The sequence below is a fragment of the Labrus mixtus genome, chromosome 14 (genome assembly GCF_963584025.1).
Source record: "Labrus mixtus chromosome 14, fLabMix1.1, whole genome shotgun sequence".
NCBI lineage: Eukaryota > Metazoa > Chordata > Actinopteri > Labriformes > Labridae > Labrus > Labrus mixtus.
The window spans coordinates 5,022,680-5,047,126 of record NC_083625.1 but is presented as its reverse complement, the minus strand read 5'-3'; the positions used below and the strand labels follow the sequence as shown (position 1 = coordinate 5,047,126).

General features: G+C 40.2%; 2 protein-coding genes across 3 annotated transcripts; both read left to right on the top strand.

The window, feature by feature from the left end:
• The first annotated feature begins 908 nt into the window (after nt 1–908).
• Nucleotides 909–9,257, top strand: htr3b (5-hydroxytryptamine (serotonin) receptor 3B). The gene is made up of 9 exons (XM_061056185.1): nt 909–1,082; nt 2,140–2,303; nt 2,715–2,759; nt 2,921–3,030; nt 4,217–4,386; nt 5,858–6,015; nt 7,064–7,274; nt 7,822–8,031; nt 8,329–9,257. Exons 1-9 carry the CDS (start codon nt 1,049–1,051, stop codon nt 8,592–8,594), a joined length of 1,368 nt encoding a protein of 455 aa, XP_060912168.1. The 5' UTR covers nt 909–1,048; the 3' UTR covers nt 8,595–9,257.
• Nucleotides 9,258–11,939: 2,682 nt separating this feature from the next.
• Nucleotides 11,940–19,690, top strand: htr3a (5-hydroxytryptamine (serotonin) receptor 3A). 2 transcript variants are annotated; one of them, XR_009675842.1, is made up of 10 exons: nt 11,940–12,133; nt 13,556–13,719; nt 14,096–14,140; nt 14,979–15,088; nt 15,199–15,368; nt 16,423–16,583; nt 17,550–17,760; nt 17,849–18,082; nt 18,357–18,983; nt 19,253–19,690. XR_009675842.1 is itself a non-coding variant. In XM_061056184.1 (9 exons), exons 1-9 carry the CDS (start codon nt 12,064–12,066, stop codon nt 18,665–18,667), a joined length of 1,476 nt encoding a protein of 491 aa, XP_060912167.1. In that variant the 5' UTR covers nt 11,940–12,063; the 3' UTR covers nt 18,668–19,690. The 2 variants fall into 2 exon arrangements, 1 of the variants encoding a protein (XP_060912167.1); XM_061056184.1 differs by having other exon boundaries at nt 18,357–19,690.
• Nucleotides 19,691–24,447: the final 4,757 nt, after the last annotated feature.

Sequence of the window (24,447 nt, the reverse complement as noted above, 5' to 3'; positions counted from 1 at the left end):
ATACATAAAAACTAAACAGAAAATACAACGCAGAGAATTTTGTTGATATTAAAGCCAACATAATTCATTTTCAGCTTAAAAACTGAAACGTAAAAACAAGTAGCTTGTCTTATTTTAATCAACATTTTTCTATAAGCTTTGATTGATTTCTCTTTAAACTTTATTTTACTAAATGATACTGAATACAATAGCCAAACGAAAAATAGTGGATGTTTGTAGCTACTGCTCCAAATCAAAATACATCATTCGAATATAATGAAAACATATGACCCCCGAGCACTTTGGGGTCTTGTAGGATTTTAAAAACAAGGTGTGTTTAAAGGGGTACAAGGGAGAATTTTATCTCATTGTTTTTATCATATTTTCAGACATTTTTCAAATGGAGTAACTTTTACATCACGTTGCTGTATTATTGTTGGTCGTACTGTGATGTGTGTTGTTGTGTTGTCAGTTTTGGAAATCATGTCGACTCCAGGAAGAGTCACTGATGCCACGCACAAGCTAATAAAGATCTTAACAAAACAAAAGATATTAATTGAATCATTAGAATAAAGAGTTGTGTGTGCTCTATGGTTTGTAAATCTCTGTGGAGAACTTTTTTCATTTGTGCCTTAAAAAGATTGATTAGTGATATCAACATTTAAAACTGTTTGAAAAACTTCTGTTTGAAGAAAAGCAAGACTGAGTAGAAGTTCAGATTGCGTTATATCACGTCGTTATTCTTGTTTCCACCATTACAACACCTTTCTACATCATCTTCTTAAGTGTTCAAGCTCCTGTGAAATGAAACAGCGCAGCAGCACTAAACCCTCAGGGAGTTTCCTCTCCAGCCGGCTTCATTATTGTATGTATCACCTTACCCGAGGAGTGGAAAATCAATATCAGTTCATCCAAAATGTCTCTGCTACCCCGTCCATTGTTCTCCTTCTACACCGAGTATGACTCCTCTTGAAGTTATATGATGAAACTTTGGATATTTTGGTGTAAAGGAGAGCGAGCTTTTTAATGTGACACCTGGATGATACTTTCTTTCTGAAGTTTGATACTGATGTCGTTCATTTGGCTGATGCTGCTGTTCTCAGGTAAGAATTCTTATTTTGGGTAAAGAAAGAACCTGCCCAGTGATATGAGAAGGATTTATGTGCAAGTTAAAAGAGACAGAGATTTCTGATTTGTGAAAATGAATTCAACAACATTGAGCTAATGTAAAGTTTTCTAATGTTTCTGTACAACTTTTGTGACGTTGATCTAGATGCCTTCTGTCTATTTTTACTAACATCGGGTCGACAGCCTCCACTTTCTTTGATACTGTACTTTCAGATTTCTTGCAGCGGATGCACACATATTTTGTGTCTCAAAACCACACATATATATTCATGTTATTGTGTAAAATCATACATTCGAGAGGCTATATATATGTGAATGCAATTAGTCTTTTCCTTGTAATATCTGTAATTTTTCTTGGGATCTGTTTGTGTAAAAAAAAACTCATTCAGAAATCTGATATTTGCCGTCATCATAGAGTTAATTTTGCATTGCATGGTTATTTCTTACAGCCCTAAATCATTAGCAGGGGTGGAGTAACTGGATTAGAGGCCCAGGGGTAAATAATAATGTGCCCCCCCCCCCCCCTGCTGCCCCCCCCCCCCCCCACCTTCCAGATCCACTATTTTGCACATCCTGCAAACTATTCATGTTTCCATATTATTTTTTTAATCAACATTTTGTATTTCAACAGCCGTAGGAAAGGGCAACAAAAACTAAACAAAACTTTTATTAATGTGCAAACAAAAGTTTTGAGGTGTTTAATGCCTCTGCTGTGTAACATTTCATGGCGTTGCCTTCAAGTACCCTTCTGACATGACATATTAAACATGGCAGCTTTATCATCATTTTCCAAACAATACCCAGAAAACAATCAGTGCTCAGTGCTGTAAAATGATGAGCCCATGGCTGCCTGTGTGTACATTTACGTGGCAATCAAACTACAAGTGGCACTTGTTCAAAATACACGCTGAAAAACTAATTTGTTTTCTAAAGGGGTCATGTAGATGTTCACGCTTAATCGCCTCTTTAAGGTGCTGATCATTTTACTGAACCTGAAGATTTAGCTGGCAGTGATCGATCTTTCTCTTTTAGCTCCTCTGGCTGAAGGTGTGCCAGAGAAGCCGAAGAGGTCTGCTCTGAACCAGTTGACCCGGACCCTCCTCAGGAAATACGACTGTGGAGTTCGACCCGTTCACAACTGGACCAGTCATATCACCATCTACATCGACCTCATCCTGCAGTCTGTCCTTGACGTGGTATATTAACCTCGAGTACTCTTTCACATTACGACTACTTTTTAAACTCCACAGGTTCAAGAGCATCAAACAAATAATCTATGAAGAGAAACACATATCATTTCAGGCTCGTTGTCAATTACTTGGCATGATACGAGGCCAGACAAAAACATTGCATTTGAACACTTGATTTGTACATTTGTAAAGTCCCCTGAGAATCTCACGTTTGTTATTGTATTTTCATTTAAATAATTGTAATTGTTTTTTTTAGTATGCCGTGTTGAAAGTTATCCTGTTCCTTCTCTAGTTCAGTGAGCTCACTAAGGCGCCTTGAGGATGAAATCATGTAGCTCAAACTGCCTCACAAAGTAGCCTTGATAAATATGAAAGGAATTAATATAAAGTAACATTTAATTGTTTTCATTTTTACAGGATGGAAAGACTCAGAGCATGACAATAAGTATTTGGTACAGACAGGTGAGTGGCCTCTCTTACTCAGTGTTTCTTTTACTTTGACTTGTTTTAAAAAGGGAAGCAAAGTAAGCACTTACTTTAAATTAATAAATTCATAGATTTTTTGGGGGATTTTTTGATTTTTTTTACCGTAAATAATGCTGAAATGGTTTCTCCTCCTCCAGATCTGGACAGATGAGTTCCTGGTTTGGGACCCAGAAGAGTTTGACGGCATCACTGAGATCTCGCTGTCGTCTGATGCCATCTGGATACCTGATGTTATCGTCAGTGAATTGTAGGAAATGACTCGATAAGATATTGAAACATTTTATCAAACAACTCAAAGTACTTCAGTAGATAGAACCAGAGACTTAAACGTTAAATGTATTTTTCTGTCCATTACTAATACTGACCTCTACTAATGTCAATCAAGTTAGTATGAAAATCTTAATGACATCATAAGGCCAGAACGTTAAATCATTAATTAAAGCAGCTATGTGTAGATTTTAAAAAGTTCCTAATCTGGCAGTACCAAAGAGAGTACCAAACCAGTAACCAGGAGTTTACACCTGTGCTTTACTTGCAACAGAGCAGACAACTTTTGTTCAAGGTGCTTTGCTCAAGGGCACCTCTCCAGCTACCAGACCAGTTTCCAGATTTGGTCCACACCGGGACTTTAGCCAGCGACCCTCCAGTTCATAACCTAAGTCCCTACAGACTGAGCTACTGCTGCCCCCTATAAATAACCATATGTTGTTACTGGTTAAGAGTGATTATTTAAGAAATGATCTTAATCTGACCTCTAGTTTTACTTAATCTAGTTGATAGTAAATATGAAAGTCATGAAGAGAAACAGTAAAAAAAACAAAAAAACATGCAGCTAGGTGGGCGATATGGAAAAAATATCATATCACAATTTTTTTTTGCAAAATCACGATTTTATTCATACTGATCTTAAGACTAATTTGCAAGTTACTGACTAGTTCAACCAAACTTATTTCCCTGTATAATGTTTTTAAATACACAAAAACTGTGCTGACAAGTTTAGTCTATTTGAAAAACATGTTTGTAGGAGGTCTCTCACCCAGAACATTTTTAGCAACAGAAGGGTCTTTCCCTCCATTTGATCAGTATTTATGCACCACTTTGAAATCATGATTTCATAATCCTGCTCCAACTCTTTGCCCGTTACTTGAATGTTTAAAAGTTAGGATGAGATAGCATTTCCAGTATAGTGTCTGCCATCATGGAGCTTCGTAACACCTCTTCAGAAACCAGTGGGTGACATCACTGAGACTACGTCCATGTCTTATACAGTCAATGTAAAAAAAAAAGAAAAGAACATTGAGAGTACTTGGACCACCTTAGAGCCACATAAATTATGAACAGAGGTCATCTTAAAGGTCAGTCTGACCGGTCTCATATTCTGCACTGTTGTCTGTGTCTCACCTTTCCTCCCTTTCTCCTTCATGTGTTCACAGTGTGGATGCAGGGAAGTCCCCTCCGATCCCCTACGTTTACGTCAACTCCTCTGGATCAGTGAAGAACAACCGGCCCATGCAGGTGGTGCTGGCCTGCAGCCTGGAGATGTACGCCTTTCCGTTTGACAAGCAGAACTGCAGCCTCACCTTCCGCAGCTGGCTTCATTCAGGTCTGTTTCCTGCCTGTGATGAAGTAATGCATACCTGCTATCTAATAAGATAGATCATGCAGCTTCACAACCCGTAAAGGAGCTCTGCAAAACAACTCTTAACTTCAAGCATTTCAACAATCTTCATCAGCAGATGACATTTTCTCAGTTTTAAAGTTAACAGGGACCAGCAGCAGCGGTGAGAAACCCCTTATGTGTCTGGATAACGGGATAGTTTCCATGTCTTAATGAGACAACTTTAAACTAAATTAATCCAAGTGAGACTGACTGGAGGAAAACCAGAAACATTTACCAGTCAGTCAAACTGTGAACAAACCGGTCCAAGTCACATTATCGACCGATGAAAAAATCAATGAGAGACCAACTGTGATTGGAGGCAGGGGATTACAATTAGGGATTCATCTGCCAATTATTTAGCTAAGTAACTGACTAATGACTTTGTCTATGAAATGTCAAATGTGTTAAAAAATGTCAACCGCAATTTTCTAAAGCTCAGGGTGATGTCTTTAAATAGTTTTTTTTTCTGAACTACAGCACCCAAACTAAAAGATATAATCTCTTCCTATTCTTATTTTTTTATATTCTAAGTGCTTATTTATGTATCTATTCTTATATATTTTTATTTGCTTTGATAACATGCTGCTGTAACACCACCATTTCCCAGTTTGGGGATCAATAAAGTTATTCTATTTTATTCAAATGTTAAAACAGATTTTGTACACACACACAAAGCTAAATATAGGACAGAATAAAATGACTTTAAACCATAGTTATTTCCAAACAATCTGATTGGACAAGAGGCATGCTATGAGTTCTGATATACAACATCACTGGGACTTTTCACAATATGTATCACTCCGCCTCAGCCAGGTGTACTGAATACATTCAATTAACATGTTGTTGTTTGAACATACAACTCAAGTCATCTAGATCTGTTGAACACACAGACATTTGGCATGACGTGATTTAGAAGCCAACACTTACGCACGCAAAATCAACTACCTTCCAGTTTGACCATCTTAGGTAATCACATATTTGGAGGGCTCCACATCAAGAGGAGATCAAGATGAAAGTGCTTCAAAGGCCGCTTTGAACAGAGATCATATCAAACTCACCTGATGTCGGATTAATAGATGAGACAGGCCGAACCTGATTTCAGGATGGATGGAAGTCAGTGTGAATAGCAAGAGGTTCAGACGTTTCTGTAGAAGTAAAAATAAAGCGTCAGCTCAAAGATTCAGATATATTTCAAGCTAAAACACCAGCAGGGAGGATGACATAGACATGAAACATAAATCTTATAATTCACCTCGTTTGAATTTCTCAACACAGTGTGAGTACAAATGAAGTATCTCTAATGAATGAAAAACATCGTCTTTAAGATTCAGGCAAAAGTGACAAACACATTTGATCTTTCCCTTCACTGTTTTAAAGCGTCTCTGTTCTGTTTCCACTCTCTGTTCCTCTGCAGTGAAGGAAATAGACCTGGCTCTGTTGAGGAGTGCAGAGGCCATTGCTAATGATCAGAAGGAGTTCATGAATGACGGAGAATGGGAGCTATTGTCAGTTCCGTCCCGCTACTGGCAAATCCACCAGGACGACACTGATTATGCACAAATCCAGTTCAATGTATGTACTAATGTGAATTTGTCAAAAAAAAGAAGCTATTTCTATTTAATTAAAATATAAAAGAGGAAATAATGTTAATAAGACAAAAAAAAAAGAGAGAGCCATTCTGCAGCTAATAGCCATATGGTCATAATGTTAGGAGACAGCAACAGCTCTGTACCAAGTGAGCCAGTAAGTGCACAGTGATGGCTCTGATAGTTTATCGATGGCGAGCTTTAAACTGTGGCTCTCTGTGGGTTATACTCCCTCGACGCATGCTGTGCGGCAGGATTGCAAAGTGTTAAGCAATTGGCCGCGACCTTCATGGATCGGGCTAGTGAGCTAATGCCAAATGATGAGACTGAGGCTGTTCCTGGCAAGTAGAGACACAGATAGAGAGGGAGGCTGATAGACAGGGGAGGGCGAGGAACCATAATGAGCCTGTCTCAGTGGCTGCCTGATCAATGGACTTCTTGTTAGTGGTGAGGGAAAATGGCTCCATAGCCCGTTGCAGGTGGAGAGCAGGGGAAAGGGCTGCTATTTATTCAGCTCAAAGAGAGAGGCCCTTTTGGTAATGGAGCGTTTCATGGCTCTCTGAGATATTGTTACACTCGGACTGTATTATTTCTGAATGTAGCCATGTAACAGGGGATGAGTTGTTCTGCAAAGATTCGATTTTAATGAAACCTATAAAAGATTCAAGGCATGTGAATTGGCAGCTTAAACCTAACAGGAAGTGAACATCTTAGGGACAGACACCTATGTATAAGCACACAAACATATCTGCACATATACATTAAACACACAATAACGTCTTAGTGCCTTTTTTGTAAATACTCTAAATGCCAACCTGATGACTTGAAACCAGAACTTAAAGAAAACATATTTAAAAAAGCATAAATTGTCATTATTTGAATCCAAATTACAGAAACTAATTTTAAAAATCAAGGGACAGTTACCACATACCAAACATACTGTGCCCTCTGGTGACATTTGATTGAATAAATTACATTTTTTGAGGGGGTAGTTGCAATAAAATCTATGTTCTCTGTGCATTTCTTTCATCCAGGTGTTAATCCGCCGGCGCCCCCTGCTGTACGTGGTGGGTCTCCTCATCCCCAGCATCTTCCTCATGCTCGTAGACGTCATCAGCTTCTACCTCCCTCTGAACAGTAGGACCCGCATCGCCTTTAAGATCAGCATCCTGCTGGGCTACACAGTCTTCAGAGTCAACCTGACGGATGACCTGCCCTCGACCGCGGTCAGAACTCCCCTCATAGGTCAGATACGTTGATTATTGTTGTTCCATATTAAGAAAACGTGTTGTTTTTTACCAATCTACTCTGTATATTCTGTTGCAAACCCAGCTTTAATGTCAGTACTACTGAACTCCCATCGTCTGAGATTTACCTATAATTATTTATTCCCTTATAACAACCAAAAAAAACCAAGTTTCTCACTTAATTTCAAAATGCATAATCTGACAACCTTGAACTCTACGGAAAAACATTTTTTTCTTTACATAAACATCAGCAAACTGTAAAGAGCATGCTAATGTTAAATATTGCTTGGATCATCCTAAAATCTGGGACAGGATGTATGATTTGGAGAAGGTTCCCATCAGAGTTTAAAACATATTTATTGAAGGAAATACAGAAAACAAGTTAAATGGTTCTGAATCTTTGGAAAGAGAAAGGGTTTATTTCATATTTAGACTGATGACTGTTATCATTAACACCTTACTTCTGATTATTCACCATTACCTAGCTGTTCTATACGCAGCAAGTGTTGGAAGCGTCTCTGATTTCTCTCCTGGTTTCCGTCCAGGTGTGTTCTTCGCCGTGTGCATGGCTATGCTGATGCTCAGCCTGACTAAGTCCATACTGGTGGTGAAGCTGCTCCACCACAGCGAGAAAGAGGTCAAGCAATTCTCAGTGTCGGCCTGCCTGCTGGACAAGTACGGCTCGGCTGGTCAGGAGTTCACCGAGAGCGCCTTGACCTCCCTGAAAACCCTCGAATTCATCAACCCGTCTGAAGGTCAGACACGTGACTGAGACTTTTCAAAACTCCAGCCGACAGGCCGAGTTACAGACCATCACTCGAGTAAAAAGTTAAATCAACACTTGAATTTTATGAAGCTAAGGAATGTTTTGTCTTTGTTTGAAAGCTTAGAAAAATCAATTATGTCACAATGTTGTGAAAATGCTTTTTGGCAGCACAAGGCTCACCTTCTGTTCTATAAAGTATATAAATTCATCATCAATGCAACCATAGATTTGGATGTTCTGCATGAATCTACCTAATTAAAAACCAGATTTCTTTGTCTTCTTATAGATTATGAGCTGGATCCCTCACTGGAGGAGGACCTGCTGTCCCTGAATGAGGTCCAACATGCTCCTTCTGGTCTCGAGTGGCTCCTCCAGGAGTTGGTCTCCCTCCGTCTGGCCTTTTCCGAGGACGACAGGGAGTCTGCAGCTCAGGCCGATTGGCTGGCTCTCTGCCTCAAACTGGACCTCTACCTGTTCCGCTTTTACCTGTTTGTTCTCGTCCTGTACACCAGCACTCTGCTGCTGCTCTGGGCCAGTTGGAGCTTCGCCTGACCATGACATTCAAAACATGATCTGATTTAGTTAGAGTATAATCTATAAGTGGCAAAATCCATCCATCCATTATTTATACCGCTTGTCCCATTCAGAGTCGTGGGGGGCTGGAGCCAGTCCCAGCTGTCATTGGGCGAGAAGCGGGGTACACCCTGGACTGGTTGCCAGTCAATCACAGGGCTTATCTACTATCTCTTCCAACAACATTTTTTAAAACAAACAGAAAGACAAGAGAGCAGTGTTGGCAAAGTCAGACTGGGAATGCAGCATGAGCCATCAGAACGTCAGAGAGGTTGTAAATGGGGCTGTCAGGGTTAACGTGTAAATCACAACGAGATCAACGCAGTCATTGTTTTTTTTTTTTTTTGCAATTAAACGCGTCTCATTTTGTCCCTTTCGGTGCACCATAGTTTAGCCACCTCAGCATCGTCCTGCAGCTGTGGTGATAGAAAATTACAACATCGCTGCGCCTTTGAATGACTCATCATTTCACTTAAAAATAAAAAAAGAAGTTCAGTAGGAAGACAGGAGCAGGAAGTAAATTACCTTTACCTTAAGAAAATAAAAGCATAACAGACCTTGAAATGCAAGTTGATGGAGATTTTAAAACATGTGATTAAAGGTTATTAATTTCTGTTAGCAAATTATATTCAGCAATTAAAAAAATAACAATTGTTTGACACCGAAAGTAAAATGAGTGCACACACACGCACGCATACACGCTATATTCAGCTGATTGGCATTATATACCGATGGATCAAATATCATTGGATGACCGATGCTTCATTTGTTTTCTTGCACTGTATTATCATATTCATACTCCCCCTGCCTGACGCTTTTATCCAAAGTGACGTACATCAGAGAGTGAGTACAACACAAGCAAGGATCTAGAAAAAAGGGAACAATGTCAGTAAGAGCAAACGATCAGCTTTGAGTCTGATTGGACACACAGGTGCTGACAGGAAGTGACCAGAGGCAAAGCACAACATTGAGGGCAGTTCTTGAGAGCTCTAATCAGTATAGAAACCATCTTATAAGTCGTCGTTATCAAACAAAAACCATCGTCATTACCATCATCATCATCAATGATATGGAGACCATCATCATTAAGTTAGATGGATTCAGAGTTCTTCAAAACCACAAAAGAAAAATGCACCTAATGCCTACAGAAGCATTTGGAATAAATTAAGATTTTTTTTTAAATGACAGTTACCTGACTGAAATCCCATCGTCTGAACGTTAAACTAAAAGTGAGTTCACCTTGTCAAAGAGAAATGTACCTGTTGATGGATGCTTACAAATGGCCATTTAAGTTTTTGCACATCTCTTAGTTTACAATTGTCTCTTCATGCTTTGCCCATTCAACTACTTGTCAACGTATCCCAGATCTCAGCTCTGACTTTTGATATAAATGGATTCAAAAGATCCAAATGATTCCTGAATACTGAGAGAATAACACTCAAGCTGTTTAAAATCAGAACTTTCCCTTAAAATATTGGGTTTGCATTAGCTCCAGACGCTGCCCTGTATGACAACATCACAGTTTGACAGACGTTATTGAATTGAGTCTGTTATGTTTTCCCGACAGTGAAGATTCACTCAAAGTCTGTGTGTATAATATATCAGCTCTGGGGAGAAATTCCTCGGTGCCGGTGTGATGATATGATATTGTATTCATACTTTAGTCTCCATCCCACTTGCCACAGAACAGATCAATAAAACCCATTCAGAGCTCGGCTGCTGTGTCTCCATTCCCCGATGGTTTTTTAACCGTCGTGATGAGAATATCAAGAGTGCCTCAAAGAAAACCTGCCGCTGGAAAGATCCATGGTAATGCAATTTTCACAGCGTCTGCAAACCTCTTCTTCCAGTGGATCTGGTTACAAGTTGTTACGCAACAGAGCTGGAGATAAATGTCTAGTCAGTGCTTTGTTACTCTCTGTACGAGCTAACGAATGGCTGTGTGTTGTGTCTTTGTCTTGAATATAAATGCCACCTCAGGATGACTGTATTATCTGGCAAAGCATTTAAACTGTTATTTATATAGGACACATGAGAAGTGAAAATAAAAAGATTGAAAATGTCAAAGTAACCGCAAACCTGCCTATTCTTTTCTATTCTTGTTCTATCCTATTCTTTTAAAACACAAGGAGCCAGAAGAAATCAGCCTATTATTAAAAACATACATTTGAAAAGAACAGCTGGAATGACTCATGTTCAGGATATTTTGCACACTTCAAAAAAAAAGAAGAGCTACGCTGTATATCTTATATGTAAGATTTATTTTTTAGCTTTTTTTTTTGCCTTTAATGGAGAGATAGGACAGTGGATAGAGTTGGAAATCAGGGAGAGAGAGAGTGGGGGGATGACATGCGGTGGGGGAGCCACAGGTGGGATTCGAGCCTGTGCCACCCGCTTGGAGGATTGCAGCCTCCGTGCATGGGGTGCATGCACTAACCACTGCGCCACCAGCGCCCCAGCTACGCTGTATATTTGACTTTAGAGTTTATATAAGGGCTGGACGATAAAAATGTTCCTATCAGTCGATAAGTATTAAGATAAATGTCAAATCATTCGTTCTTACAAATGTAATTTTTGCTCTTCAGTGAAAGTTGAGGAAACCAGACGGTTCATTGTGGTTGTGGTCAGTCACACTTACTGGGCCGGTGCTTACCGAGGGTCCACTAACACTCGTTTGTTACGTTTGGTCATGTCTTGCTTTCACTGTGACGGGTGGTACTGTTTCAAATGGTGGAAAAGATTTCTGTTTTAGCCCAACATATCTTCAGGTGTAATTATAGGTTTAAATCTATCAAACAATTGTCATATTTATATTGAGAAAAATTATATCGCGATAATTATCGTTATATCGCCCAGGCCTAGTTTATATATTGATCTTGGATGACTATTTTTTTAATATATCAAAATGATGCATATTCAGTTGAACATCCTGCACATACAAAATGGAAATGTTTCTCTTTGAATATTGGCAGCTTTTTTTTTTTTTTTTTAATCTGTGAGTGCTGCACCGTTGATTGTATTTTCATTATTTTAAACTTCAACTTTATTTGTTCCCTGGTTTTGCAGCAAGGCATTAAAAGGACAGAAAAAGACAAACATGTTAAAACAAACTGTTAAAGTTTTTAAATCACTGTAACGCACTAGGCTTGTGTTGGCGTAATACTTCATTAAATGATGACTCAAAGATGAAATATTATCCGCTCCCTGGTTTGATGTTCGACACTTTCTCAGCTCTGTTTATCTCAGTGATAATTATTGAACAGGGAGGAGTGGCATCAGAGCGAACGGATACACCCTCATGAGCTGAGTGACACTAACCAGGTTTCCATAGCAGGAGAGGATGAGGTGATGAATATGGAGGATAAGGGGTTCAGGCATCTCGTGGATTTCATCAGAGCGGCCGGCAGACTGTCACAGGGAGAGAGGAAAACACAGGTGAACTGTCACCATGAGGGTCGCTTCAGCCTGGACAGCACTTTTCTTCCTGCTTATTCAGGGAGCCACAAGAGCCTGCACAGGTACAGCAGCTTTTGTTTTACACTTTATCCTCACGTAGACGACTGTTAATATACCTAAGACAAGGACAGGACAAAGTTACTGCACTTTTAAATAAGTCTTTTGAAATTCTGTTTTACTGATGACTGAAAAAGTCAATAGGCTAAGACTTAAAATGCTGCTCAAATATTAATCAATTTAAAAAGAATTGTATCCTGAAAAAGTCAATAGGCTACGACTTGGGGAAATGATCAATTTACTCTGCCAAGATTGATTGTTTCAGTAGGTATAGTTGATTTGATTTGTGAAAGAAAAAGTAAACAAAAGGTTAGCCATCTGATTCTGTATCAACAGTAACTCATGTTGTCATCTTCTTCCTGTTTGTTCATGGACAGATTATAAGTATTTTGAGAAAATATTGTACGACGTGTGTTGTGTTATTGTTTTGGAATCATTCACTGAAATGAACAAATAAATTAAATATGAAATATGATAACATTAAAGTTATTTGTTGCAGTTTCTAACAAATTAAAATATTAAGCTTGAATTCTAGAATATTTTCAGCATTAAACTGTTGATTAAACTGCTTATTATTCAGGGTTCCCTGGACATAATACTTTTAGTCAATCTGTAAAAAATATCTGGATTATCACATTATAATTAAACTGTGGTAAAAGTACGTTCAATGAAGATTATATAGGTTTTTTTAAAGGTCTATTCTGGGGTACTGGGGAGAGAGAGAGAGCGAGTTAGGAACAACATGCAGGGAAAGAGGCACAGGTCAGATCTGAACCACCGAGCATGAGGCAGGCGCACTAACCACTTGGCCACCGGCGCCCCCAGATAATAATAAAAGAAAACATTACAAAACCATCACTGCTGACAGAGAGCAGACCTGATATAGGATGTGAGAGTCATTTGAAAAGTAGTTTTTTGACCAGAGTGGTGAATTATCAAACAAAGATTACCTTTAAGGAATGACTACATTATACATTATGGAGCATCAGATATAACTGATGTACCAGTAGATGATTAAATAAAACTATTTAAATCACAGACCGTTATTATAGCACTAATGTTGCTTAGATAGTAAAATAAAGTATTTGACATGTAATTTCATTTCAAAGAAGTTTAGAAAATTTGGGGCAAATATTCAAGTAAAATGAGTTACTTCTATAGACTGTTACTAAATACTACATTTTAAAATAATTCATTAACTAATTGTACAAATGTTTTTGCACCTTTCACTTTCTAAGTTTTAACCTGCACAGAATCTGTTCAGATAAATAAATAGTTTGCAATTTCAAGATGTTCTGAAGCATTGTCATGAGACGTATGTTATTTAAACTTTATTATATGAAATGTACCTCCCCGTCATGGTAAGATTGTAAATCACACACTCTGTATTTTTGTCTTGTTTGTGTCATAACTTTCATGACTTACAGTGAAGAAAGTGGGCGGCAGCCCTGGAAGGTTTGCTAACGCCACTTTAGTGCGGCTGTCTGAGTTTCTGAGTGCTGGGTACAAGAAGGGGGTGAGACCAGTGAAGGACTGGAGGACGTCCACTATAGTGGCCATAGACCTCATGGTTTACTCCATCCTCAATGTGGTGAGTCATGATGCACAACGTCTCAACACAACTGTGCAAACCTCTTCAGCTTGGCTTTAATTTGATCTGTAACGCTTTTAATGAATCTCATATTTAGACAGGAGCATGAACTGATTAACATGCTGCGGTCCTTACACAAATCAGCTGCAGATTCTGTTCTCATAAACAGGGATACTGATTGATCCCAAGTTTCATGTGTGATAATTATATTAAACACGAATAATTAATTTGGAAAAATGGAAACAAAAAAGAAACTCTCTTAAAGAGATGGTAGGAAAAGTAGGATATTTTACTGACTAAAATATACATGAACTACAAATTACAATGAAATGAATCTAAAATGTTTTCTCTAATGTCATCTTGTATTCCCCTACAGGATGAGAAGAACCAGGTTTTGACTACATATGTTTGGTACAGACAGGTAAGACAAATTAAACCCCAGAGTCTCAGCTAAAATGCATCCACCCTGGAATAAAAAAAATGTTAATTAAGGACTATGGATGGGGCTGGAGGACGAGGGATTAGACCAAGCGGCAACCTCCGGTGTTAAAAAATGAAGCCAATGCTGAAGTGCAAAATCCTGCAGTTTGTCGAGGGTCCGCTTGAGGAAGTCACATACACACCACAGCCAGAAATGAACATGTTTACAGCCTACTAAAAACGAAAAAGGTCTGATTGGTTATTGTCATCATGGGCACACACTGTACAGGGGGTGAACGGCTCTGTTTAGATTTAATGAATGATATGAGTTATGCAAACTTTACAGGTGGGCGCGATGTAACGGTTTGTAAAACCCGCCTCAGCTCCAGCTCTCAGCCTGTCGTTAGGTTGACTGAAAGTTAGGCTGAGACAGGATTTCCAGCACGGCGGCTGCTGCTGATGAGCCTCCGGAGGCCCCTGCAGGAACAGATGGCTGACGTCACTCAGGCTTCATCAGTTAATATTACCATCATACAGTACAACTTAATACCCATATAGGCCTACAGAGGTTTCAGCTAAAGAAGTGGTCTGGGGGTTTAGTTTCATTATAAGATGTACTATAAGCTGCACCGTATATCACATCTGGAACAGCTGGTTTGATTACACACATTATGTAAAAACAAATATTTTCTCCCTTATCCTCCAGAGTTTATTCTTCATCTAAGCAGGTTTCATTCTTTTTCTGTCACTGTGTGCGTTAACAATTTTTTTTTTAGTAATATTAAAGCCTGTTTTTTTACTGATTTACATTTTCTGTTTGTTTGTTTTTAATATTTTAGTCTTGGAAGGATGAATTTCTGGTCTGGGATCCAGAAGACTTTGATGAAGTGAAACAGGTGTCTCTACCTACAGCTAACGTGTGGGTGCCCGACATCCTCATCAATGAGTTGTAAGAACTGCTGCTGTTGGTATTATTATTTCTGTTTCATATATTTTTGTACTCAGGCTGCTGCTGCTGCTGCTCCTTCACAAATAAACACCTTTGTCTCTGACCTGCAGCGTGGACGTGGGGAAGTCTCCGGACATCCCTTACGTCTATGTGACACATGATGGACTGGTGAGAAACTACAAACCCATCCAGGTGGTCACGGCCTGCACTCTCAACATCTACAACTTCCCATTCGATGTGCAGAAATGCAGCCTCACCTTCCAGAGCTGGCTGCATACTAGTAAGACACGCTCTCTTACTAACGCTAAACTGAACTTCAGTGTAATCATCTTTCATGCATTTTACAACATTTTTGATTTGGTTGAAGTCTTAATCCCCTTTAAGTCTTGATTACAGTCGCAGGCTTTTCTTCTTAAATTGAAGTGTGATAAAGACAAGGGACTCAATACTGTGCTACGTGCAGGAGGTGCAGCAGCAGCAGGACAGTCAGAGCATGAATCAGATTTTATGTTTTCACATGAGAGTCTACAGAGAGTAAAAAGGCGGACTCAGAGATGGTAAATGGTAAATGGACTTGAGCTTATATAGCACTTTTAAAGTCTTCAGACTACTCAAAGCGCTTTTACACCGCATGTCACACCCACCCATTCACACACTGATGGTAGTGTTCGCTTTGCAGTATCATCCATCAGAAGCATCTAATCCCATTCATGCACCGCCACCGAAGCAGCGGGAGCAATTCAGGGTCAAGTGTCTTGCCCGAGGACACATCGGACATGTTGCCCAGTTGGGGATCGAACCCTCGACCTTCCGGTTGAGAGACGGCGACTCCCCCAGATAGTGACACAAATATCAGGGTTCATTAAAATCCAGAAGTGCTGGTGGAATACCCCTGGCGGCAAAAAAAATACTTTTCTCTGCTTCTTGCACCTGACACAACAGGGGCGGCTGTGGATCAGTGGTAGAGTTGGTCATCTCTCAACCGGAAGGTAAGGGGTTCGATCCCCCAGCTCCTGCAGCCGCATGTCACGGGCAAGACATGTAACCCCAAACTCCTATCAATGAGACATCATCTATTATTTAAACAATCCCACTATTGAATATTTCTTCATAATAAATGTGAAATCCTTCAAAACAACCTCTGACATCACAAGCTCTCTCCTTCACTCTCCTCACAAACACTTGATCAGCTCTACAGTTGTGACGCTGCGTCCCTGAACTCTCTCCCGCCCCCCCGCTGTGAAAATGTGCTTAGAGAGTCGAGTGGAGAGTGATGGGTAACTTGTTGCGACGGCGGCTTCACGCTGCTCTCGACATTGTGTTTCGATCTGCAGTTGACGACATCAACATCACGCTGATGAGAAGCCCCGAGGAGCTCAGCGAGGACAAGAGTGTGTTCATGAACCAGGGGGAGTGGGAGCTGCTCCACATCCTGTCCAACTACAAGATCTTCAGCGTGGACAATGACGACTACTACGCCGAGATGAAGTTCCATGTAAGTGGAAAGGTTTTCAGATTTTAGGTTAGATTTGTAAGGTATTAATGAAACATGTTGTTGGACCCACAACAGCTAACCTTACAAGGTGGGTACTTACGGGTTTGAATTTCAGGAATAAACAAAAATAAACTAACTGAACTACAAATATGACATAAAAAAAAAAAAAAAGAGTATATACTTGAGTTGAATAAAACTGTAGCAACTCCCTATTTTAAGTCAGACAAATGACGAGAAGAGCAAAATCATTTCTGATTCAGTGATGTTTACTCAAGGTTTAACTTCAGCAAAATGATTACAACATGCTGGTAAAAAATGGTGATTTCATTTCAGATGTTTTGACTTTCGAACAAAGAAATAAAAAGTGGATATATCCACTTCATAACAACTGACCTCATACAATAATGATCAAGGTACAATGTGTACTTTATTCACAGTATGCCATGATTTATAAATATCCCTCTATGATTACAATGTCCAGATACAAAATGAGACCCAAAAAGGATTTAATGTCAGAAAGATTTCATAGTAAATAGGCTACTGCAGTTACCTGATTTTGTTATGTTTTCAACTTAAAGTTTGTGCTGTTTAATTTTCCAATGTCTGTATGTCATTTTGATTGGGTCAAATATATTGTTATATAATATATTATACTGTGGTGAGAATTTATGATGTAACAAATTCTAAGCACAAACGAGTAGGCTATGATAACAGGTCATCGAGATGAACAGGTTAGTGGAGCTGTCAGTCAAACAAACCTACCCAAGAGGCGTTAATAATGGCAGAACATGCCCACACATTTTATAAAAATAATATTTTTTATAGATCTGTTTTTGCATGTGCATGGGCTTCGGACAGAGGCAGTCTGTTTCCATTTCTTATTCTAAACAAAGCCTAACATGTCGGTCGTGTTCACACAGCATACTTCTTTAGTAATGACTGTGTTATATTTAATATTTCTCCCAGGTGGTGATCCGCCGGCGGCCGTTATTCTACACGGTGAACCTGCTGCTTCCCAGTATCTTCCTGATGGTGATGGACATTGTGGGTTTCTATTTGCCACCAGACAGCGGAGAGAGGGTCTCCTTCAAGATCACGTTGCTGCTGGGCTACTCTGTCTTCCTCATCATCGTGTCTGACACACTGCCCGCCACCGCCATAGGAACCCCACTGATAGGTGACCATCATCTTTAAGGCGAATACTTCAAACTACCTTACTGTGTACAAACACTGTGTATCGTCTTCCATATACCTGCTCCTTCTAGGTGTGTATTTTGTGGTCTGCATGGCCCTCCTGGTGATCAGCCTCACAGAGACCGTGCTGATCGTGCGTCTGGTGCACAAGCAGGACTTGCAGCCCCCTGTGCCCCACTGGGTGAAGTACCTGGTTCTGGAAAGAGCGCCAGTCCTCTTCTGCATCCACAAGAAGCACCGTCTGTGCTCCAGACTGTCCTCCCAGGCCTCTGACATGGAGCACTACAAGGACAACTACGGGTCTGGTAAGGTGCACATGTACATACAAGTACAACAGCCTGTGAACTTTAAAGGGGAGGTGTATTCAGTTTTTTTGCCAATTGGCTTCTGAGCCAGGAAGCTGAACCAAGCAAACCCATGCAGGTTGAGAGGGCGGGATGTCAGAGGGAGACTTACAAACAGTGACAAAAATAACAGCATATTATACAGACTAAAAAAACGATAATAACAATAAGTTTGACTTGCAAATGTAAGTGTAACAGATAGAGTAAAGTGAGCTGTCCTTGTCCAAACCTGCAGCCCAGTGCAACCTCCACCACACCTGTGAGATCGGCCAGAGGCTCAGCCATCATGACAGAGAAGGCGGTCTGCTCGGTTTGGGTCTGCCGCCCTCCAGGGAACCCACCCCGCCCGTCATGGACAACATCCTGCAGGAAGTGACGGCCATACGGCACTTCCTGGAGAAGAGGGACAAGTGCCGGGAGGTGGCCAAAGAGTGGCTGCAGGTGGGCTACGTGCTGGACGTGCTGCTCTTCAGAGTCTACCTGGTGGCTGTGGTGGCTTACAGCATCACACTGGGCACGCTGTGGTCGGTGTGGCAGGTCGCCTGAGTCTAACACCTGCACTGCTGTGGACACAAGCTCTCAGTGGGTTGAGCGCGGGATTAAAAAGGCTAGAGTTACTGGCTCTGTGCCCTTTGTGGGCTCAGTGGATACAGGGAGGCAGACGCATAGTTATGGAACAGGAAAAGGCTTCCTGAAGGCCTTTAGATAAAGGTTACATCACCTACTAGGTGAGCAACTATATCCCTGCAAACATTATTTAAATGTGATATAAATGCAATCTGAGATTAGTTTTTAGGAGCAAACAGACAATGACATACATCCCAAATATCTTACAATTTAAAAATTACAACCCAACAATCATGTCCTATAAGTACGGGAAGCATTTAAAATCTTCACATTAAAACTAAAAAGATGAAGTTAATAGAAAACAATAAAAACAGCCCAACATCAACAAATACATGAACCTGTTCAAACACATCTGTTAAGTGTAGTTCTTCAAAAATCACATGCAAGGACCCTATTAGGGGGGCTTAAAATCACAAGTCATCGTTGGTCTGCGTTGTGTTTAGAAGAAAAAAGGTTTCAGAATCAGAATAAAATAAGCCAGTTAAAAAAGATGCAGAATATCAGATCAAGAACTTAAGAAGCCCACATTGGTTAAAGCTGAGAAGAACAGACACATCGTTTAAAGGAAAAACATGGAAATGTCCAGAAAATTATAATGAAGAAGATTATTTGAAGAAGGGATACTTGGTGATTTAATTTAAAAAATATATAATATCATTGTTATTGAAGTGTAAAACATCGACATAAATGTGTGAAATATGTACTTTTACTTGTTTTGCACTACAAGGTGTTGCATGCATATGCCGGGTTAAAGGGACATGTCCCCTCTACCCGGTCTTCTTCTTAACCTAAAGAAACGTCCTCATCTATAAATATTCTTACAGATTCCCTCTCTGTGTTTATAAAATAACTGCAGGCCAAAAAAAAACCAATAAAAAATCTAATATAGAATTGATCTTAAAAGATTTTAGATGACTTCATTGTACAGTGTTTCCCCTAGGTTTACAGCTTTTGGGGGGGGGGGGGGGGGGGGGGGGGGGGGGTGCGGGCAGACGGACACCGACTCAAACACTTGAAGAAATCTTGGTGTTCATGTGTTACTTTTAATGACAGCTGTCCTTTTCTATCGGAAAGGTATCCTTAAATTACTTCTTTCCCTGATTTCCGACTCTATCCACTATCCTATATCTACAATAAAGACACAAAAAGCCCAAAAATCAATCTAAAAAAAAAAATATATATATATAACTATTTTTTTTTTTAATTAACTTGACCTCCAAGGGGGGGCGGGGGTGCCATTGGGGGGTGGGCCGCCCCCTAATATAATGGTAGGGGAAACACTGTTGTAACATCAACAAAAGGCCTCCACAGATTACAACAGAGTGGCCGGTTACTTTGACTTATGCATTGCAATTTTTTTTTACAAAGTATCAATCAACCAATCAGCCAATCAGTCTTTATTTTTAAAGCACCAACTCATAACAAATGTTATCTGGAGACACTTTACAAAAACATCTAGATCATACTCTTTGTTATTTCATAAAATGATGAATTATTAAGTCAAACTAAAGTGTGTAATTTCATGTAAAATATTTTTACGTTTGTGTTGTATTTGAGCTGATAAATGTTTTAGAAATACACGTGTTGCCTACATAACCACCCTGTAATATGACTGTGTGAGATCCAAGTTAGTGTTGTTACACACGACGTCGAGTAAATGTGTTAAAACACAGCTGATATGTTTCTGTTTAAGCTGTGATTAAATGTGATTTAACATCAACATAGACTCAAGTAAAACATAAAAATTACTATCATCAAAACAAACCTGTTGATTCCTGTACACGTGCTGCTCTCATACTCAGTTCACCAGAACAGCCAGAGGATGGCGCCACACACAACAGCATCAGTTACAGCTTGGAGTTACTACAGGAGTCTCCACATGACGTTACTGGTTATGAACCTGTTCTGTAGCCTTTTGTGGAAGATTTAAAATAACAGAGAAAGGGATGAATTGATAAACTTATGAATGAATAAAGAGGTGATGTGAGAGAGGAGGCCTCATTGTCCTGATTGTCCATAAACATAAACACATGCATCGATCATGATAATAGCTCAAAACTCATTTAAATCTCAAAGATCTTCAACTGCATACTGCTTCAGTTTCCAGGATACGTAAACTTATTTATAGCTTGAAATTAAACTACAAACTCGTTTTTTTTCCTTTGTAATAAAAAAGGCTGAGAGACGGCTTCTTCCACCCGACTATTAGACTTTGAAATAAATAAAACATGAACACACAAGTGGATCTTTACCTTCATCACTTGGCCTGATTATCATTAAACTTAGCAACAGCTGATTTTTTTTTTGTATGTATAAAACCAAAGTACTTAAATAAACAGACCTGACCCATGTGACATTAAAGAAAAACACTTTTTCATTCAAAGCCAACAAACTGATCTAAAATGTAATTTATCAGGGCGCAGGTAGCCTGGCGTTTAGTGCACGTACAGATTCAACCTTTGCCTCCCATGTTGTTCCTCACTCTCTCTCTCTCTCTTTCTCCAAGGTTTCTGACTCTATCCACTGTCCTATCTCTAAAACAAAGAGGCAAAAAAAATAAATCTTTGTTTGATTTATCAAAGCTGTACAATCTGGTTTGCAGAATATCGGTCCTTGATTGTAAAACATGACTAAAAAAAGGATCTTCAAGACCCTGACTGACTTATAGGGAGAGATGCCTGGTGACCTGAAGAATCCTTGATATGTGGGTCAAAGATCAGAGCCGAAACCTCAGACTGCAACACAAAGAGCCCTTCTCTGTTCATATTACCATCCTGACAAACCATTCACAAACCCTCTGCCCCTTCCTTCCTAAAAACCCCCACCAAAATAAGATCAAAGTCCCACCAAAGCAACAAACCCCGCTCACAATGAGACTCTTTTCTCTCATTTCCTCATTTTGTTTTCTGACACAAGTTAAAAAAAAAAAAGTTAAATAAATAAGCAAACCACAAAAGCTGCGACACTGGACAGAGGTGCCTCATTAGTTTCAAACACACTGAAGTAAAAAAGACAGGAAATGAGCAAAATGTGCCGGCACTATCTGGACATATTAGAGTCACTTCTAATATGGTATTTGTTTGTGCCACATCCCATGCCCTTTAGTCAAGCTTTATTGGGTTCAAAGTTACCAAAATCAGCTGGAAATGAGGATTTATTATTACGTTTGCTAAGACTTGCATCTTTCAGTGCATTCACTTCTACTCAATATAACTTCAAATTTTATACCAAAACAAACCACAGATCAAAACATGTCCTGTTAGCAGCTGTTTGTGTATTCATAGGCGGCTTGTGGCTGTTAAAGGACGCAAAGTGAAGACGTTTTTTTTCCCGGTCAGTTATTACGTTTCTTAACTAAAACCCTGCAATGAGTCTTTGACTTAAAAAAAGAGTTTCTGGAGAGCATGAACATGTCGGACTGTTTGTTGGTGGTAGTCAAGACCACACTAACCGAAACCAACACATACCCGAGACTAGAGTTCTCCGAGACCGAATCAAGACCAAGACCAAGAAAGGGCGAGACCGAGTCAAGACCAAGACATTTAGGGATCGAGTCCAAGTCAAGACCAAGACCAAGAAAGGGCGAGACCGAGTCAAGACCAAGACCAAGAAAGGGCGAGACCGAGTCAAGACCAAAATATTTAGGGATCGAGACCAAGTCAAGACCAAGACCAAGAAAGGGCGAGACCGAGTCAAGACCAAGACCAGGAAAGGGCGAGACCGAGTCAAGACCAAAATATTTAGGGATCGAGACCAAGTCAAGACCAAGACCAAGAAAGGGCGAGACCGAGTCAAGACCAAAATATTTAGGGGGCGAGACCGAGTCAAGACCAAGACATTTAGGGATCGAGACAGAGCCGAGTCAAGACCACGACATTTAGGGATCGAGACCAAGTCAAGACCAAGACATTTAGGGATCGAGACCGAGTCAAGACCAAGACATTTAGGGATCGAGACCAAGTCAAGACCAAGACATTTAGGGATCGAGACCGAATCAAGACCAAAATATTTAGGGGGCGAGACCGAGTCAAGACCAAGACATTTAGGGATCGAGACCGAGCCGAGTCAAGACCACGACATTTAGGGATCGAGACCGAGCCGAGTCAAGACCACGACATTTAGGGATCGAGGCCGAGTCAAGACCAAGACATTTAGGGATCGAGACCGAGTCAAGACCAAGACATTTAGGGATCGAGACCAAGTCAAGACCAAGACATTTAGGGATCGAGACCGAGTCAAGACCAAGACATTTAGGGATCGAGACCGAGTCAAGACCAAGACATTTAGGGATCGAGACCAAGTCAAGACCAAGACCAAGAAAGGGCGAGACCGAGTCAAGACCAAGATATTTAGGGATCGAGTCCAAGTCAAGACCAAAATATTTAGGGATCGAGACCAAGTCAAGACCAAGACCAAGAAAGGGCGAGACCGAGTCAAGACCAAAATATTTAGGGATCGAGACCGAATCAAGACCAAAATATTTAGGGGGCGAGACCGAGTCAAGACCAAGACATTTAGGGATCGAGACCGAGCCAGTCAAGACCACGACATTTAGGGATCGAGACCAAGTCAAGACCAAGACATTTAGGGATCAAGACCGAGTCAAGACCAAAACATTTAGGGATCGAGACCAAGTCAAGACCAAGACCAAGAAAGGGCGAGACCGAGTCAAGACCAAGACATTTAGGGATCGAGACCGAGCCAGTCAAGACCACGACATTTAGGGATCGAGACCAAGTCAAGACCAAGACATTTAGGGATCAAGACCGAGTCAAGACCAAAACATTTAGGGATCGAGACCAAGTCAAGACCAAGACATTTAGGGATCAAGACCGAGTCAAGACCAAGACATTTAGGGATCGAGACCAAGTCAAGACCAAGGCCATGAATATCATAGAAAAATCAAAAAATAAATAAAATCCTCAGCTTGTGTTTAGTTAGTGTTTCACTCACTTAGACCGTAACAGCGGGAAGGTAACTTGTAAATAAAAATCAAATTAAGAATGAATTGAAGTTATTTGTTCTTTTAAAGAGAGGCGTTTCCTTCTAATCAAAGTATTGATGTGGTAAAATAGCTGATCAGTGGTGGTCTTGACCGGTCTTGATTTAAAATCCGTCCAGCCTGAGACCGAGACAAGACCGAGTAAAAATGCTTTCGATTCCGAGACCAGACCGAGACCTTCAAAAAGTGGTCTTGAGACCGGCCCTGTAACAAAGACCGACTTCAATACTACAACACTACTTTGTGGCACAAGAGACAACGGCAGAGATTACTTCTGAAATGATGCTGAGAAAACTCGATTCCACTGGGTTCTTTTTCCTCTGAATATAAAGTGTTTACGTAGCCTCCTCATCTTAGTTTCATAGAGACAGAGAGTAAACACATCTTTAACTTACACAGTAGAGCGGCACAAGACATCATTCGGTACCAACTGTGTGTCAAAATGTTTGCAGGGGGAAGGTAAGAGATTGAACAAGAGGAAACAAAAACATGTTAAATCATCTGCTAAAGCATCGAGAACACAAGCCGGCACACAAAACATGAGCGACAACCCGCCACAAAAAAAAAGACTCATCTAAAGCTTGTTCAGGTCAATCTACTCTGAACATTTAGCGTCGCGGCTCACTTCCTCTGTAATGACAGTCATGCGAGTGTGACAGAAGAGGTGCACGCACGCTCACGCCCTGCATATCTAATG

Excerpts from the sequence above, each read along its gene's own strand:
- htr3b (XM_061056185.1), top strand. The coding sequence starts at position 1,049 with ATGTCGTTCATTTGGCTGATGCTGCTGTTCTCAG. Across the intron at positions 4,387-5,857 it reads CCGCAGCTGGCTTCATTCAG|TGAAGGAAATAGACCTGGCT; the intron begins GTCTGTTTCCTG and ends GTTCCTCTGCAG. Across the intron at positions 6,016-7,063 it reads ATGCACAAATCCAGTTCAAT|GTGTTAATCCGCCGGCGCCC; the intron begins GTATGTACTAAT and ends TCTTTCATCCAG.
- htr3a (XM_061056184.1), top strand. The coding sequence starts at position 12,064 with ATGAGGGTCGCTTCAGCCTGGACAGCACTTTTCTTCCTGCTTATTCAG. Across the intron at positions 16,584-17,549 it reads ACGCCGAGATGAAGTTCCAT|GTGGTGATCCGCCGGCGGCC; the intron begins GTAAGTGGAAAG and ends TATTTCTCCCAG. Across the intron at positions 17,761-17,848 it reads CATAGGAACCCCACTGATAG|GTGTGTATTTTGTGGTCTGC; the intron begins GTGACCATCATC and ends TGCTCCTTCTAG.